At 36.7% G+C, this 17,500-nt stretch overlaps 1 protein-coding gene across 1 annotated transcript; it reads right to left on the bottom strand.

Moving 5' to 3' along the window:
* Positions 1–3,232: 3,232 nt before the first annotated feature.
* Positions 3,233–3,871, bottom strand: LOC115212266 (zinc finger BED domain-containing protein 5-like). The gene has a single exon (XM_029781105.1). It carries the CDS (start codon positions 3,869–3,871, stop codon positions 3,233–3,235), a length of 639 nt encoding a protein of 212 aa, XP_029636965.1.
* Positions 3,872–17,500: the final 13,629 nt, after the last annotated feature.

The following is a 17,500-nucleotide window of genomic DNA, read 5'->3' on the forward strand; positions in this document are numbered from 1 at the left end:
ATATGAATGTTACTGCTCTACTTTCTCACAAAATGTTTTTTTTTAAATTTTTCTTCTTAAAGCCAAGCAAATGGCATTAATTAGAAACCTAGTTGATGAACTCAATTATAACCCTATATAAAACAAAAAGAAATACATTCTGGACTTTTATTTTTTCATGAGTAATGTAAGTGCAAAGCCCCTATGGCCTATGATCAGATGTAGAAACTGAATCCTGTTCATCAGTAGCCAAGAACTCAACTGTGTGTATAGAAACAGGCCTGGTAGAACTAGCCACTGAGTATCTGCTTGCTGGTTTATTATGGGAGTCACAAAGAAAGATGTAGTTGATAAAGGGGAATATTTGACAATATTCCTGCCAGTTAAAGTGGTGTGCTGGCAGAATCATTAGCATGCTGGGCGAAAAATGTTTAGCAGTATTTTGTCTTTCTTTGTATTCTGATTTTAAATTCCACTGAGGTCAACTTTGCCTTTCATATTTTTGGGGGTTGCTAAAATAAGACCAGTTAAATACTGGGGTGGATATAATTGACTATCCCCCTTCTCAAAAAATTACCGGTCTTATGCCAAAATTCAAAATCAATATTCCTGCAAGTTAAGACAGTGAGCTGGCAGTATCATTAGCATTCTGGGAAAAATGCTTAGCAGTATTTTGACTCTTTGTGTTCTGAGTTCAAATCCCGCTGAGGTAGACTTTGTTTTCGTTCTTTTGCTGTTGATGAAATAAGGACCAGTTGAATACTGGGGTCGATGTAATTGACTTTCTCCCTCTCCCAAAATCACTGGCCTTGTACCAAAATTTGAAGCCAATGTTCCTGCTAGTCATAAGGACACAGTTCCAAGATAGTCTCATAAAGAAGTAAGATACAGATTGTATATTGAAATAATGGATCAGCAAGATGTGAAACTACTAAGTGCACTGATGGGGGAACAGAATATCAAAAAGTTGTTGAAACTCACATCTAAAGTGTTCATCAAATGTGTTTGAAATCATAGCAAATTTCTTCATTGAATACAGCCAAAACAAAGGCATCTGAAGCACCGTTACTACATATGATGTGCAATAGAAACAAGCAATGCGACAAGACACCTAATAAACTACTGGTTCTGAAATGAAGAACCTATTCAGCTGCAATAAGCTATTCATTTCATAAAGTGCAACTTATGTTGAATAAATCAATCTTTGCTTTCACAACGATGACTAAGAAGCTGTTGGTCAAAGCTATCCATATTGATTTTGAAAACGAATCTCCTCAGTTCAAGCTGCCTCCTTCAGATGTGATACTTCAGTTGATCGAGTGTAGAAATACAATTAGTTTCTGCAACCAAAAATTATAAATGATCTCAGTAAACAAGGTGCAAACTCCTTGGGAATCGGTAAAGGAACTTAGGCTTGTGCAGCAGGACATGTGCAAGCTCTTTCCAAAGCTTTTGAGTAGAGTGTGATGCTGAAAATATAAATCATTAACAACTCCTAGAGAGAACAAGGATATTGGAGATGTAAAGGTTTATGGACAGAGCTGGATTATGTGAGAGAAGAGCTTGGTCCAGAAGTAACCAATGGTGAAGCCAAAATATGCAGTGCATATCACTGGAACTTGCATTCAAGGATGTCTGTATATCAGTCCCAGAGAATCAATATAAGATGGTGAGACAAGAGTCAAAATTGTTTAACACTGGCATGTTAATTTTCAGTTACAAATAATCTACAATTATTGGTGGTGGAGGGAAGTGGCACCTCACTTGCTGCTCTAGAATGCACTATAAATGTTTGATTATATTGAGATCCAGTGATTATTGGGGATAATCCAAGTGGTTTACTTTACATTTGTGCTCTTTGTACCAATTTTGAATAACATTAATTGTGTGAATTGGTGCATTATTGTCCTGGAAAACTGATCTACCCTCAGAGAATAATGTTTGCAATACAGGATAGATATGATCAGCCAAAATACTCAGATAATCCTCTGCCTTGTTAAACAACTAAAGGGATACGACTACCAAAACCCTCACAGACCCAGTTCCATACTTCATGGCAGGGGCCAAACAGTCAGGGTTGGAGGCTTCTTTGGGTTATCTCAAGCTGTAAACTTCTACTGAAGTACGAAAGAGATTGAATGTTGAATTATCAGAGAAGACAACATTGTTCCATTGAGACACTAACCCCTTCTGATAGTCTAGACACATTTTTTTCCCTCTTATCAATCTTGATGGGGGACAGGAGATGTTTAGCGATTTCAACCCTCTTCTGATATCCAGCTGTATGGAGCACACAACGAATGGTCTAGGTTGGCACAAGATTGGCCAAGTGGTTTAGCTTTGTTGTTACTTTTGTTGCCATAGTTTGATAATTTTTTGATTCAATATATTTCACTATTCTGTGGTTCCCCCCTGTGACCTTTGCCTACTCTCTAGAATTACACTTGCCAGAGAATGCTTTTACCTTGGTTTTGGAATACCAACATGAATTTAGAAATTGTACTTCTTGAAACATTAAACAACATTAACTTAGCGGTTCGGCAAAAGAGACCAATAGAATAAGTACTAGGCTTACAAAGAATAAGTCCTGGGGTCAATTTGCTCGACTAAAGGCGATGCTCCAGCATGGCCATAGTCAAATGACTGAAACAAATAAAATAGTAATTCAGTAGTTTTACTGCCATCAATACTCCATCCACTTGTCTGCTCTGGAAATCAGAAAGATCAAAAATTTTAACTTATCTAAATATAAATAATTGCAAAAAGAAAGAAAGGAAAACAGATGACAGCATGTTAGGTAGAAGTTCTTAACTACTATGCTTTTCCTAGGAATTTGTCTTTCTCTCCATGACTCCTTGCATCAATGAATAAAATTCCCTCCCAAATTTTAAATAAAATCTAAAATATGTTTTTAGTCTTTTTATTGAATATGAATTAGTCACATTATACAAAATATGTATAAGTTTATATATAATCACATTATACAAAAGGTGAGATATTTAACACTGCTTCTTAGCAAAAAAAAGTTGTTGCTTTTTGTATCGAATATGAATCAGTCAAATTATTAGTGAGATACTTAACACTGCTTCTTAGCTACAAGATCTTCAATGCGTGGTTGAATGCCAAAGCAGGCACAACATAAGTCCCTTTCAATATTCAGCCTGTTTCTGTACTTGGTCTTGACAGCAACAAGCATGGAAAATGCAGCTTCACAAAGATACGTAGATCCAAACATAGCTAAAATCCAAAGAGCCTAATGTGAGATCAGAGGGTAAACAGGAAGGTAATCGACCCAGAATGTTTCAAGATCCAGTTCTTTGAAGTCTTCCTTAGCTGGGGAGTTGAACTTCAGCCCAAGAAACTCCTCTTGCACTTCATCCAAAACATCAGTCACTTCACACTGAAATGGGTTCTTGATGAATTTCCAAGCTTCACACTTTTTTTCATCTATATCTGGGAAGTATCTGATGAATTCTGTTTTCAAGTTAGTTAGATGAGTGGTTATTTGTTTCTTTAACTCAGAATTAAGGTTACCATGAATGAGAGCAGAATCCAAGTAACTAAAACTTGCAGTATTTCCCTGCTGGATATGACATTTCCAGAGGTCAAGTTTGGCCATGAAGGTTCGAATGGTGTCATGGTGTGTGAAAATTTTAATGTTTTTCTCTTGTAGTTTAAGGTCGAGAGTGTTCAATGCTTCGAAGATGTCCACTAGATAAGCTAGAGATAGCTGAAAACCTTCAGACTGGAACTTGTCATGGAGATCTGCCTTCTGCAGCAAATCTAGAAATATTGCTACTTCTTGTAGTTCATAAAGCTGTCCAAGCATGTTCCCCTTTGACAGCCATCGTATGTTCTTGTGAAAAAGCAATGCTTCATGTTCAAATTCCATATCTTTACACAACAGGCGCAGGAGTGGCTGTGTGGTAAGTAGCTTGTGAGCGGATTTGGTAGACGGAAACTGAAAAGAAGCCCGTCGTATATATGTATATATATATATGCATTTGTGTGTTTGTGTGTCTGTGTTTGTCCCCCTAGCATTGCTTGACAACCGATGCTGGTGTGTTTATGTCCCTGTTACTTAGCAGTTTGGTAAAAGAGACCAATAGAATAAGTACTGGGCTTACAAAAAGAATAAGTCCCGGGGTCGAGTTGCTCGATTAAAGGCGGTGCTCCAGCATGGCCGCAGTCAAATCACTGAAACAAGTAAAAGAGTAAAAGAGTAACAGTTTGAAAAGATGACTGTTTAAGGCTCAACCTTCAACAAAGTCGACAACCTTGATAGTAACATTCAGGACATTTCTCATTTCAGTAGGCAAGGTTTTGGATGTTAAGGGTTCACAATGAAGTATGCAACAAATGGATTTTTTCTTTCACCCTAGTAATGAATCCAGACTGCAGACCAAGCATGGCTGGAGCTTCATCAGTGCACACCCCTACCTGTGAATCCCACAAGCTGCTGCTGTTGTACAGCTATTCACAGAGTGACAGAACATTTCATCTTTTACACAGTTGCCTGAAACAAAACGAGCATACAACAGCAGCTGAGAACACTGAGCAATGTCAGTCGTTTCATCACACTGGATGGTAAAAACAGGAGAATCAATTACTTGGTCAAGAATTTGATCTTTGATGCCTTGAGACAAGTTGTCAATCCTTCCCTTGACTGTATTGTTTGATAGTGAAATCTGGAAAAGCTTGTTTGCATGGTATAGACTTGGTTTTTATGAGAGACTCTCTGATGTTATGGCTCTTCTTGCTCTTTGCAATCAACATCATCATCATCATTGTTCAACCGTGTTCGAGACAACGGAATTTACCATGCTACGCCAGACTTCACGGTCCATCATAGCACTACGGAGGTCCTATTGCTGGATACCTGTATCCCTGGAGATTACATCAGGGTAGGAGAGTGTGCGCCCTCTGGTATTGCGAGTAGATGGCTTCCAGAGGAGAAGAGTCGAAATTGCCTTGTTTTCAGCTCTACAACAATGTCCAGCAAACTGGACTCTCCTACCTTTCACAAGAGATGACACAGGTGGTAGTTTCCCATATATTTGGATTTTGGTTGGATGACGCTTCCACAAGAGATTTTGAGCTCTCATAAGGAGGCGATCTCATAGGAAGCCTCAACAACAATTGAAGTTTGTTGCTGAAATGCCCACAACTGTCTAACTTAGCTTGCTTCATGGAATGTACTTTTGTTTCAAAGAATGCCTTGGGTTTGTCTACAAGAGCAGGATGTGTTGTCCTCAAGTGGCATTCCAAGGGTGAGGGTCACATTCCATCATTGCTCAAAATTTTGTAACATATCACACACTGGGGGACTTCTGTGTCACGCTTTTGGAGGGACATGAATCCAAATCGAATATATTTGTCAAAATACTTCCATTTCTTTGTACTCATTGTGAATTATTTGATGTGCAGTGGACAACACAAATATATGAACAAAAGATAAGGCACGTGTAAGGTAATGTCAAGGCCCAAGTTAAAATGCTTGCCCAAGTTAGAATGCTTGGAGAGAAAAGTACTGAAAAAAATTTTAAGCAAAAAAATTTGGAATAAAAGTTAAATTAAAAGAAAAGTTATGCGAAAAATTTCTACAATAAAATGTTGTATTTATTTGTATGAAAATCTAAAAAAAAATTTCTTTAAAAAGGAAAAGATTGTGCATATTTTTCAATTTCATCTAGTACTTTCTGAAATATTTAAATCTGAATTTTAGTTTAACATTTAGCTTTATATTATAATTTTTTTTCTTGCAAAAAGATTTACTGTATTTTAGCATGAATATTTAATGTTAAAAATTTTGATTTTATTGTTAAAATTTTTCATTTTTTCAATCTGTGTTTTAATTTTTTTGAGACTTTATTAAATTGAATGATAGTAGAGCCTTTTACCTACTTTTTGTTTTTTAATTCCTATTTTCAAATATATCATACTTCTCATCTTGCTAAAATTTTTAAATAGTTTTCAATTTTCTAAATAAAGTTAATATTTTTTAGTATGTTACTATAATGGTTTGATAATGTTTCAGCATGTCTCTTAATTTTTAAGAATTACATTATTTCATATATATGAAAACTATGGATCAACTTGTTTATAAGCTATTAACTAAAAAAGATATTTTGTCTTTCCATGGTAATAATATCTAAGATTTATACCAGCAGTTCTTAACCTAAATCTTGTAACAAAACAAAATTACAAGATAAAGGCAAAAGTTAAAGCTCCAATTCAGAATTAGGGAGGGTTTCAAGGGATATGAAGTGGGGTCAATAAGTACAGAAAAGAGTAAGTGGCACTAAGATAGTAGAATAAGAAAACTAAAAGTACAAGGTGATACTTTTAAATTTTTCATAAACTTCTCATTATTTGACCATGCTCTCGTTAAGAGAATAACAAATATAATTAGAGAAATTCCTGCTTTTTCTCAAGGGCTCGCACCCCCTTGGAAATTAGTAACACTCTTGTGGAGCGTGCCCCTCAGGTTAAGTACCACTGTTTTAAGGGCTACTTTATTTCCACCCATAGCACCTTCTCATATGCACGACTAACTGAAATTGTATACTCAGTGGTTTACACTAACCCTGAAAAAGGTAAAGCAAATTTTGTGAGGTTTGTTATGGAATACTTGAGTTTTAGTTGGGGAGGAGTTTCTGGATATCAGTAACCTAAGAGTATTTGATTTTCAAAGCTTCTTGGGCATAGATTCCAAATCTTTTATCCCTGGTAGGGATAAATTTTCAATTTTAATGAGGGAAAGGAAGACCTCACTAACCCCACCTCATCATTTACTTTCCCTTACTTCTGAGCTGACAGAGGTGGTGAGCTGGCAGAATTGTTAGCACGCCAGGTGAAATGCTTAGTGGTATTTCGCCTGTCTTCATATTCTGAGTTCAAATGCCGTCAGGGTTGACTTTGCCTTACATCCTTTCAGGGGCGATAAAATAGGTACCAGTTGAGTACTAGGGTCAATGTAACTGTCTATCCACCTTCCCAAAATTTAAGGCCTTGTGCCTTCAATAGAAAGGATTATTTCTGAGCTGACAAGATACTTTTAATTATACATGGTTATTATCAGTTCAAATATGCTTGGGACTTATTCAAACTCATAAGAAGGTCATTCTCCGTGATTTGTCACAGAGAAAATTTCTGGCTATAGGCAAATGGTGTAAATTACACCATTACACTATTTGTCTACAACGAGAAATTTTCTTTATGACAAAACACACTGAATGACTTTCCTACAAGTTTTAATATGCCACAAGCATATTTGAACTGGTAATAATCTTGTAGTTATACACATTACTGCTTAGCATTTTTAACTATTTGTTAAAGTGTATTCTAGTTACACTCTCCATCTGTAAATGAGCTCATATTTCTGTACAACTAAATGTAAATTTACCTGTAGTTAGAAAAAACATGGGAGGAATGTAGCTGAATGTCTTTAAATTTTGAAAGATGGACATTTGCATTATACATGAGTGCATCATCAACCACCATTTTATTTTATAGGGAGTAAATATAGAAAGTTCCATATAGAATTTTCTTCATATGGTGAACTAGAATATAAAGAGATGGTATACTGTTACATTTGAATGAAACCTTAAACAAACATAAAATTATTAACCATCTTACAAACAATAACTCTGAGCACCTTTTCAAACTCCACCCGTCTAACACCCGTGGACATATTTACAAAGTCAGAAAACAGCACAGCTCCCATGACTTTAGGAAACATTTTTTCATGCTGCGAGTTGCTGAAGCATGGAATAAACTGCCAGCATCAGTTGTTAGTTGTCGGAGCACTGCATCCTTCAAAACTTCCATGCTTTCTGAGATTCGCCAACACTACACCTGATTTTCTCCCCTCCATACACACACAAGCATGTATCTGACTCATACATTGTTCGCTTTCCAGACATTTGTACATTACTGCATATACTTTATACGCACTTTCTGACAAGTTGTGGTGCACCTGAGCACTGTATACAATAATTTCATTATTATTATATTTTATTTTATTTCTGTTCCAATTTCTGCTGCAATATTTTAAAACTTCCTCTTCTTCTTGTCCTGTACTTTTCCAGGATCAATTAATTAAGATTATTAATATTCATGCATTCTCATTTTTGCTGCCAGTTCAATATTTTTATAGGTAATGCATATTACAGTAAAAAAAATAATTGTTATTGAAACAAAATTGCAAAAAACCAACTCTAGTTAGGACAAATTCTAGTAACTGTAGTGTAGAAACCGAGAGGAGCATAATAGAGAGCATCTAGCATGTAGTAAACTCCATCCACCTAAGTATCAAGGTAACTATTGATTACCCCACAAGCCACCCAAACAATAAACTCCCTGTCTTTGATACCGAACTTTGGTTAGAGACTGTGAACAACAAGTGTGCAGCTCTTCCACTCCTATTACATAAAGCCCATAGGTTCTAAATATTTTGTTCACAAGAACTCAGCTTAGTCACACATGGAAATTAACATACTGATAGCAAACTTAGGATAGCAAACTTAGGATAATGAAAAACGTGTACCCCCTATGTGGACCCTATGATACAAGGAAATATGTACAGGACTTCATGCATCACATGCAATTCTCTGGATATGATCTGAAAGATAGCATTCAGGTAATCAGGAGAGCTAGAGAGAAGTCAGATGGCATTATATGTAATGAAACCAGTGGTACCTGCCCTAGATACAGAGGTAAAGACTAGAATAGGGTACAGAGAGTGTGTGACAAAGCAAGCAGGGTGAGCACATGGTATAAGAGCTGACAAATATCAAGGAGTGATGTTTGTAGGGGCCACAGCCCATGGGGAACTAACCTGTAGATTTAGGAAAGCTCTGAAGGAGACCAAACTCAACATTAAGATCGTTGAAAAGCTAGGGAGCTCCATCAGATCACAGTTATGTAGGACATACCGCTTTTGAGAATACCCCATGCACCAATGAGAATTGCATGGTATGTAAGATTAAACATTAGAAATGTAGTCTACAGCAAAAGATGCATAGAGGGTGCTTGTAAAGACAATAACTTGACATACACTGGTGAGACGTCTAGAAGCATTGCAGAAAGACTAAATGAACATCTGAGACAATATGATGACAGAAAACAGTCCTCCATACTCTACCAACATGGAGGCACACTGGGCCGACTTAACATCCACATTTTATCGAAGCACCTGAAGGACCCATCACTCAGACAAATATAGAAGTACATCCTCATAAATAAAACATACTCTATACTAAATAGGAAATACACATAGAAGGTCGTGATACTCCTATATCCACAACATATACATACACGGGTAGATTTCTTAGTAGACTGTTATGTAGGCAAATATATATATATATATATATATATATATATATATATATATATATATATATATATATATCTTTATATATGTGTGTGTGTATATATATATATATATATATATCTTTATATATGTATGTATATATATATATATAATCTTTATATATGTATGTATATATATATATATATATATATAACATAAGGGACGTTAGCCATCCAAATGTGGCTAGGGACAGGGCAGGGCGGTGGGGGTGTTACTGATGCATTTAGCCCCAGGCGATCATCAACGTCACCAGAAGGGCTGACGCCATCACGGCGTCCTCTAGCCTGCAAAGGGAGATCATTCCCCGAAGAAGCGGATGCCACATACGGACCCAGGTTTCAAGGTGTTTGCCTATGGTCAATGTATGGCAGGCACTGTCCCTCGACGAACGACTCTCTGTGCAGGCTATCTATATAAAGATTTTCACAGTAAATACATTTACTGATGTAGAAAATCTGTTCGACAGCAATAATAATTCTCTAAACGAGGTATAGACAGTAACTGCTCGATAACATAAGGGACGTTAGCCATCCGAATGTGGCTAGGGACAGGGCAGGGCGGTGGGGGTGTTACTGTCGAACAGATTTTCTACGTCAGTAAATGTATTTACTGTGAAAATCTTTATATAGATAGCCTGCACAGAGAGTCGTTCGTCGAGGGGCGGTGCCTGCCATACGTTGACGATAGGCAAACACCTTGAAACCTGGGTCTGTATGTGGCATCCGCTTCTTTGGGGAATGATCTCCCTTTGCAGGCTAGAGGACGCCGTGATGGCGTCAGCCCTTCTGGTGACGTTGATGATCGCCTGGGGCTAAATGCATCAGTAACACACCCACCGCCCTGCCCTGTCCCTAGCCACATTCGGATGGCTAACGCCCTTATGTTATCAAGCAGTTACTGTCTATACCTCGTTTAGAGAATTATTATTGCTATATATATATTTATATATATATATATATATATATATATATATATATATATATATATATATATATAAATACAAAATGGGACAAGAGTGCAAAACATTCAAATAGACAATACAAAAAAACACTGCTGGGTCATTCGGAGCCTCTAATCTTCAGTCAAGAACCGGATCATCCTCGCAATTTTGGCTGATTAATCTTGAGATTGCTCCGATCTGGCCAGCCCCAAGGAAAAACTAAGCTGCGAGCATTAGATTTCTTGGAAAAAGGATTGAATGTATACGAAACAAGGACAGAAAAACGGACGATGTTACACGAATATAAATACAAAAAACAAAAAATAATACGAATATAAATACAAAAAAATAATACGAATAATATATATATATATATTAGTAGGTAAATGGCTATGTAGCTAGAGATGTATGTAGATAGATAGGTAGATAGGTACATAGCTAATCTAATAGAGACAAACAAGCACATGCACACACACACACACACACACACACACACAAAAGGAGATGGAAACACATGACCATATACACACATGCACACTCCATGCACAAAGGCACATATGGAGACACATCCTTACTTAACAGACGCATGTACATAGTCACACAAACACATACACATAGACACACTCAAATGTGCACACACAAGGAGACAGAGGTACACACACAAATACACACACACACACACATACGCATGCACACAAACACTTGCGCATGCATGTACACACACACACATAATCACATGAATATTCAAAATACATAATAAAAACATACACACATGCATACATGCATATAAACATACATACATATACACACATCTACCTACCTACATACATACATACATACATACATACATACATACATACATACATACACACACATCTACCTACCTACCTACATACATACATACATATGTGTATACACATGCATGCTGATATACACACATGCACACAAACAACCAAAAAGAACACAGCTCCAATAACGAACAGAGTCAATAACCTATTGAAGAGGTTACAAGAAGCACTGAAAATGTTAGAAGAAAAATAAATAAGTAAATGAGTGGAAACTGAACGTGTGAGTGTGTTAATTAATAAGGCATTAAAACAGAATGACACTCCTCAGACACAACAAAGTAAATTTTATAAATTGTCGAAAAGTAAATCACATAGAAATGCCAATAAAGAATTCAAAACAAGACGGGTGAGAAAATGCCTTTAAAACGGCAGTGTTGTTGTTGCTTGTTCCTTCTCAAGCCATGCCTGACTAATAAGGGCCGGTTTCCCAGTTTCATTGGTGTACAGGGTCTCCACCTGGACAGGATCCGGTCCATCGCAGGTGAGCAGCTAGATGCAGGAGCAAACAGTGAGAGGAAGTTGTGGAAAAAGAGTTAGCAGAAGTTCGCCATTACCTTCTGCCGGAGCTGCGTGGAGCTTACATGTTTCGCTCATAAACACACACATCACCCGGTCTGAGATTCGAACCCACGATCCCTTGACCGCGAGTGTGCTGCTCTAACCACTAGGTCATATGCTTACACATAAAACAGCAATAGATGAATTAAATGGTGCAAATCAGAAAGTGATTCAAGAGATATGAATTGATCAGCTTGAAGCAAAAAGGGTCTGATCATGTTCATATTTTTGAGAAATACCTTCAGTACACTGAGTCTTTGGATCAGCATGGTGCTGGACAAATAAGTTTTAAATATTTCAAATGATCTAAATATCTTTCTAAAACATAGGGCAGTGAGCTGGCAGAAGCATTATCAACACTGGGTAAAATGCTTACTCTTTTACTCTTTTACTTGTTTCAGTCATTTGACTGCGGCCATGCTGGAGCACTGCCTTTAATCGAGCAACTCAACCCCAGGACTTATTCTTTTGTAAGCCCAGTACTTATTCTATCGGTCTCTTTTGCCGAACCGCTAAGTAACGGGGACATAAACACACCAGCATCGGTTGTCAAGCAATGCTAGGGGGACAAACACAGACACACAAACACACACATGCATATATATATATATATACATATATACGACGGGCTTCTTTCAGTTTCCATCTACCAAATCCACTCACAAGGCTTTGGGCGGCCCGAGGCTATAGTAGAAGACACTTGCCCAAGGTGCCACGCAGTGGGAGTGAACCCGGAACCATGTGGTTGGTAAACAAGCTACTTACCACACAGCCACTCCTGCTTAGTAGTATTTTGTCCGTCTTTATGTTTTACGTTCACATTCTGCCAAGGTTGACTCTGTCTCTTATCCTTTTGGGCTTGATAAGATGTAATCGACTTACTCCCACCCCCAAAACTGCAGGCCTTGAGCCAAAATTTGAAATGAATATTTTTCTAAAACATAAGGCAGCAAAGCGGCAGAAGCATCAGCACAGTGGCCAAAGTGCTCAGTGGTATTTCATCCATCTTTAAGTTCGAATTCTGCAGAGAATTTAGGGAGTCAATAAAATAAGTACCAGTTGAACACTGGGGTTGATGTAATCGACTTGTCCCCTCTACAGGCCTTGTGTCAAAAATTCAAAATCAATATTTTTCTGAAACATAGCAGTTTGTCAGCCTCTGTTCAATTCTCACAATGTCTCAAAGGGACTCTTTCTCTCCAATGAAGAACACTGCCACAATGTATCCTGGATGTGAAAGGAATATTAATGAAGGCTAAAAAGTGAGCCAAGTGGAAGGGAAAGTTTTTAATTGAGGGCAGGAACTAATTGCCAATCTGTAAGAATCTGCGAAAATGCATCTATAAACTTTCCTAGTTCACATTATGTTGTAAAGTGGTCACTTGCCACTGTTGTATCTGTCTTTTGACAACAGTTGTCGCTCTGACAGATGTTGTTATATTCCAAAGCCATCAATAGAATGGTTCTATCTGGCACTGTACGATCCTCAGTCATACAGTGTTATCAGTGCTTTCATTCTAGAGATGCCTGGATGTCTCACATGGAACTCTTTTAGCATTCTCTTCTGTACTGTCTGTGGTATGATGACCCTCTGAGTGTACATTAATACACCATCACATATAGAGTACACATTCACATCTTGGTGGTTCTTTACATCAGATCTTTCTTTATTTCCTTTTGTCGATCAAAGCTTTCTTTTTTTCTCATTCGTAAATTTGGCATTTCTCGCATTTATTTTTATTTTTTCCAAAGTTACTGGTAGTTCACACATGATGTCCCTCATTACTTCCTTTTTGTTTCATTTCATCAACCTCGTTCGATCACTTGACTGCTCCGTTTACACTATTGTACAAAGCTCCTATAAGTGTCTCCCATAAATTAAATCTCTCCATACATTCAGTGCCAAATAAATTCCTGAAATTTTTTCAACACATAAACATTCACTCTTGTGGTTCAACCTTTGAGCATTATATTACAAACGTGTTCACCCATGAAATATAATTTTCTTCTTGTAAAACCGTATGCTATTTTGTTTTAACTACATAATTTTGGTTTACCCATTTGTTCCCATGCTTTCATCATCATCATCATCATCAACGTTTAGCGTCAGTTTTCCATTATTTATGATTGTGATACCACTTCCTGTGTCTACTTGCATTCTGAACCTAGTATTTTCAATTCTCACATTCACAAATTTTCTGTCTGTTGTAGTCACAACTTTTCCTGCTGACAAACTATTTATTTTTTCTTGTTTGTTCCATTTTCTTATCATTCTAGTTTTGCAGTGCAATTTTATATGTCCTGTAAACCTGAAGCAAAAACACTTTGCTCTTTTATACAGACAATTTTTTTTCAGGTGCATCCCACCACATATCATACATGGGTCTACATGCCAATATATTTTCTGTCTTTTCTGCAACGCTTTGTCTTCCAAATTTTTTGCACTGGTTTTATGTGGAAACACTCTTTCTGTTGAATTTTTTCTGTGTCATGCCTTAATTCTAATATCCTGTCATACTCTTCCAACAGTTTCTGCAATATCAAATCCTGATTCATTTTCAGTTTTGATAGAATTTTCATTTGGATTTCTGCATCCCTTCTATTTGTCAATCCTTGAGCAAAAATCAAACACTTGAAAGAATCTGGAGTAAGCATATCTAGCCTAAATCTCTCACATTCTTTGTTCACTCTACCTGTATAAGTAGTGAAGTCTTCATCTTTGCTCTTTTCTGTTTAAGCATTTCCATGTGGTATCAAACAGTGAGATAATATCATCTGTGTCGGTGAACTTTATGTCAGACACTTTTTTTGGCAGTGTGAAGTTACTATATACTTCTCATGCTCTAATGTCTCTAGTTTTCTTAAAACTTGATGCCATTTCATATCATCTGTCCAATGCTTACATTCCCTTTAAAAAATTTGCTGATATCTTCGAAAGTAAGCCTCAAAGGTTTCCTTCTACTGGGTAATATTTGAATTTGCTTATGGAATTTGCAACATGGTCAGGTGAAAATGTTTTCTCTGGATTGGTTATCAACTTCATTAACTGTAACATTTGCTGCTACAATTCTTGTTGTTTCTTGAATTATTGTTGTTGCTGGTTTTGTAATTCAACTATCCTATCCCAGCTAACAAGTCTTCCATATTTTACGATTTTCGTAAGTTTGCACAATAAGATTTTTGTTTCTTTTTTGTCGCGGTATTTAATTTTCCATGTGAATTAGTTTAAGCTCTCCGTATGAGTGTTTATTTTTCCTCACTCCACGTAAATTTGTTTTTCCTCATTGCCATTGTTGTAAAGTGGTCTTTTGCCACTGTTATATCTGTCTTTTGACGACAGTTGTTGCTCTGACAGATATTGTTATACAAGGCAGCGAGCTGGCAGAAACGTTAGCACGCCAGGCGAAATGTGTAGCCGTATTTCGTCTGCCGTTACTTTCTGAGTTCAAATTCCGCTGAGGTCGACTTTGCCTTTCATCCTTTCGGGGTCGATAAATTAAGTACCAGTTACGCAATGGGGTTGATATAATCGACTTAATCCGTCTGTCTGTCCTTGTTTGTCCCCTCTATGTTTAGCCCCTTGTGGGTAGTAAAGAAACAGATATTGTTATATTCTAAAGTCATTGATAGGCGCAGGAGTGGCTGTGTGGTAAGTAGCTTGCTAACCAACCACATGGTTCTGGGTTCAGTCCCACTGTGTAGCATCTTGGGCAAGTGTCTTCTGCTATAGCCCCGGGCCGACCAATGCCTTGTGAGTGGATTTCGTAGACGGAAACTGAAAGAAGCCTGTCGTATATATGCATATTTATATGTGTGTGTTTGTGTATCTGTGTTTGTCCCCCTAGCATTGCCTGACAACCGATGCTGGTGTGTTTACGTCCCCGTTACTTAGTGGTTCAGCAAAAGAGACTGATAGAATAAGTACTGGGCTTACAAATAATAAGTCCCGGGGTCAATTTGCTCAACTGGGGGCGGTGCTCCAGCATGGCCGCAGTCAAATGAAACAAGTAAAGAGTATAGAATGGTTCTATTTGGCACTGTACAACTAAACAAGTTGGATCATTATAACATTCGCTCAGTACCACAATATAATTACTATATCAGCACAGACATGACTATCAACACAGTCTTCTGTCAACTGGTTACTGGTCTATTTATAATGACTGGCTACGACCACTTTTTACTGGGAAGGGTGTACAATTTCACTGCAAAAAATATTAAATTACTGCTTTGAAATGAAAGCTTAAATGGTGTTTTTATGTTGGTTTTTGAAATGATTTGAGACATTTATAATTTTGTCTGACTCTATGCAAAGAAAGCAGCATTGTATGTTATGAATACAAGCTTCATTTCACCTTTGCATTATTGAAGAGGGTAGGGCAAAAAAAATTTCGTTTATTTTTTATGTAGGCTGGTTTGAGGAGTGGGAACACCTGTACTGATACATTTTATATTTCTATCAGGCATGTGACTTTATTCTGAAAGCCAGGGGAGGGAATGGTATAAAAAAGTGAAATTTAAAAAAAAAATGATTTTTTTGAGTTTTGGTAGTCATTTCTTGTATGCCAAAATAGTTGCAAGAAGATCTCCTTTGTTGTGTCTGTTGGTTCAACTGGAATCCATGAATGCTTGGGAGGTACTGCTATTCCAATAATCAAATAAGGGTTTCATTTAAAAATAAACACAAAATGTTAAAAATTATTTTTTCAGAGATTTGGCTGTTATTTCAAGTATGTCAAGTGACCATATTGAGCTGCTCTTTCATTTTGTCTGCTGGTCCAATAAGCATTCACACATGTGGAAACAAGTTCTCAAGTTTAAAAACATCTAGAATGTTGATACTGGGCTGAGGTGAGTATTTCAAAAGACAGGAGAGAGAGTTAAGGATTTTAAAAGAATTGAAATTTTGACAATAAATTTTTTCTCTTGGAATCTTAATCTCCATATCTTTACTATATGAAATTCACAAACAAAAACTTGGTGAAAAATGAAAAACAAAAAACTTTGGAAGAGTGGGGAAAAAGGGGCAATGTATTTAAAATTTTGAGTAGCTGTTTTGGGGGGCAAAGTTGTAATCTTTGCTGTTGAAAATAGGATTCAAAACAATTTTTGAAAATAAAATGTAAAGCAATCAAGGATGGAATAAGTATTCAGCACATCTGCTCCTAATTTCCTCCACTTTTCTGCTGTTTATACTCACTAATTGCTGATGCAGACCAACACTACTTTGCCCAGATCTTACAGTTTACTTTGTGTACCTGAATGGGTGTGTGTGTGTGGGTGTCTATGTGTGTGGGTGTCTATGTGTGCGTGTGTGTGTGGGTGTATGCATGTGTGCATGTGTGTTGTGCGTGCATGCGTGTGTGTGTGTATGTGTGTGTGTGTTTGTGCATGTGTGTATGTATATGTGTACACACAAACATAATGTTTAATGTCTGCCTTCCATGCTGGCATGGGTGGAACAATATATATATATATAATAATAATAATATTAGGGAGTAAATCCAAACTTACAGGGAAAAATTAGATTTAGGATTAAATCTAATTTTACAGTATAAATATATATTAAATTAGAGATAAAACCACTATTAGGCAAATCAAACAGTGAAAAACATAAACCAAAACATAGAAATAAAATTAATTAAATTTTAATTTAAATTTAAATAATTTAAATTTTGAATTTTATATTTTATATATTTTGTATATTATATTAATTAATATTATTTCTATGTTTTGATTTATGTTTTTCACTGTTTGATTTGCCTAATAGTGGTTTTATCTCTAATTTAATATATATATATA

The sequence above is a fragment of the Octopus sinensis genome, linkage group LG5, assembly GCF_006345805.1.
Source record: "Octopus sinensis linkage group LG5, ASM634580v1, whole genome shotgun sequence".
Lineage (NCBI taxonomy): Eukaryota > Metazoa > Mollusca > Cephalopoda > Octopoda > Octopodidae > Octopus > Octopus sinensis.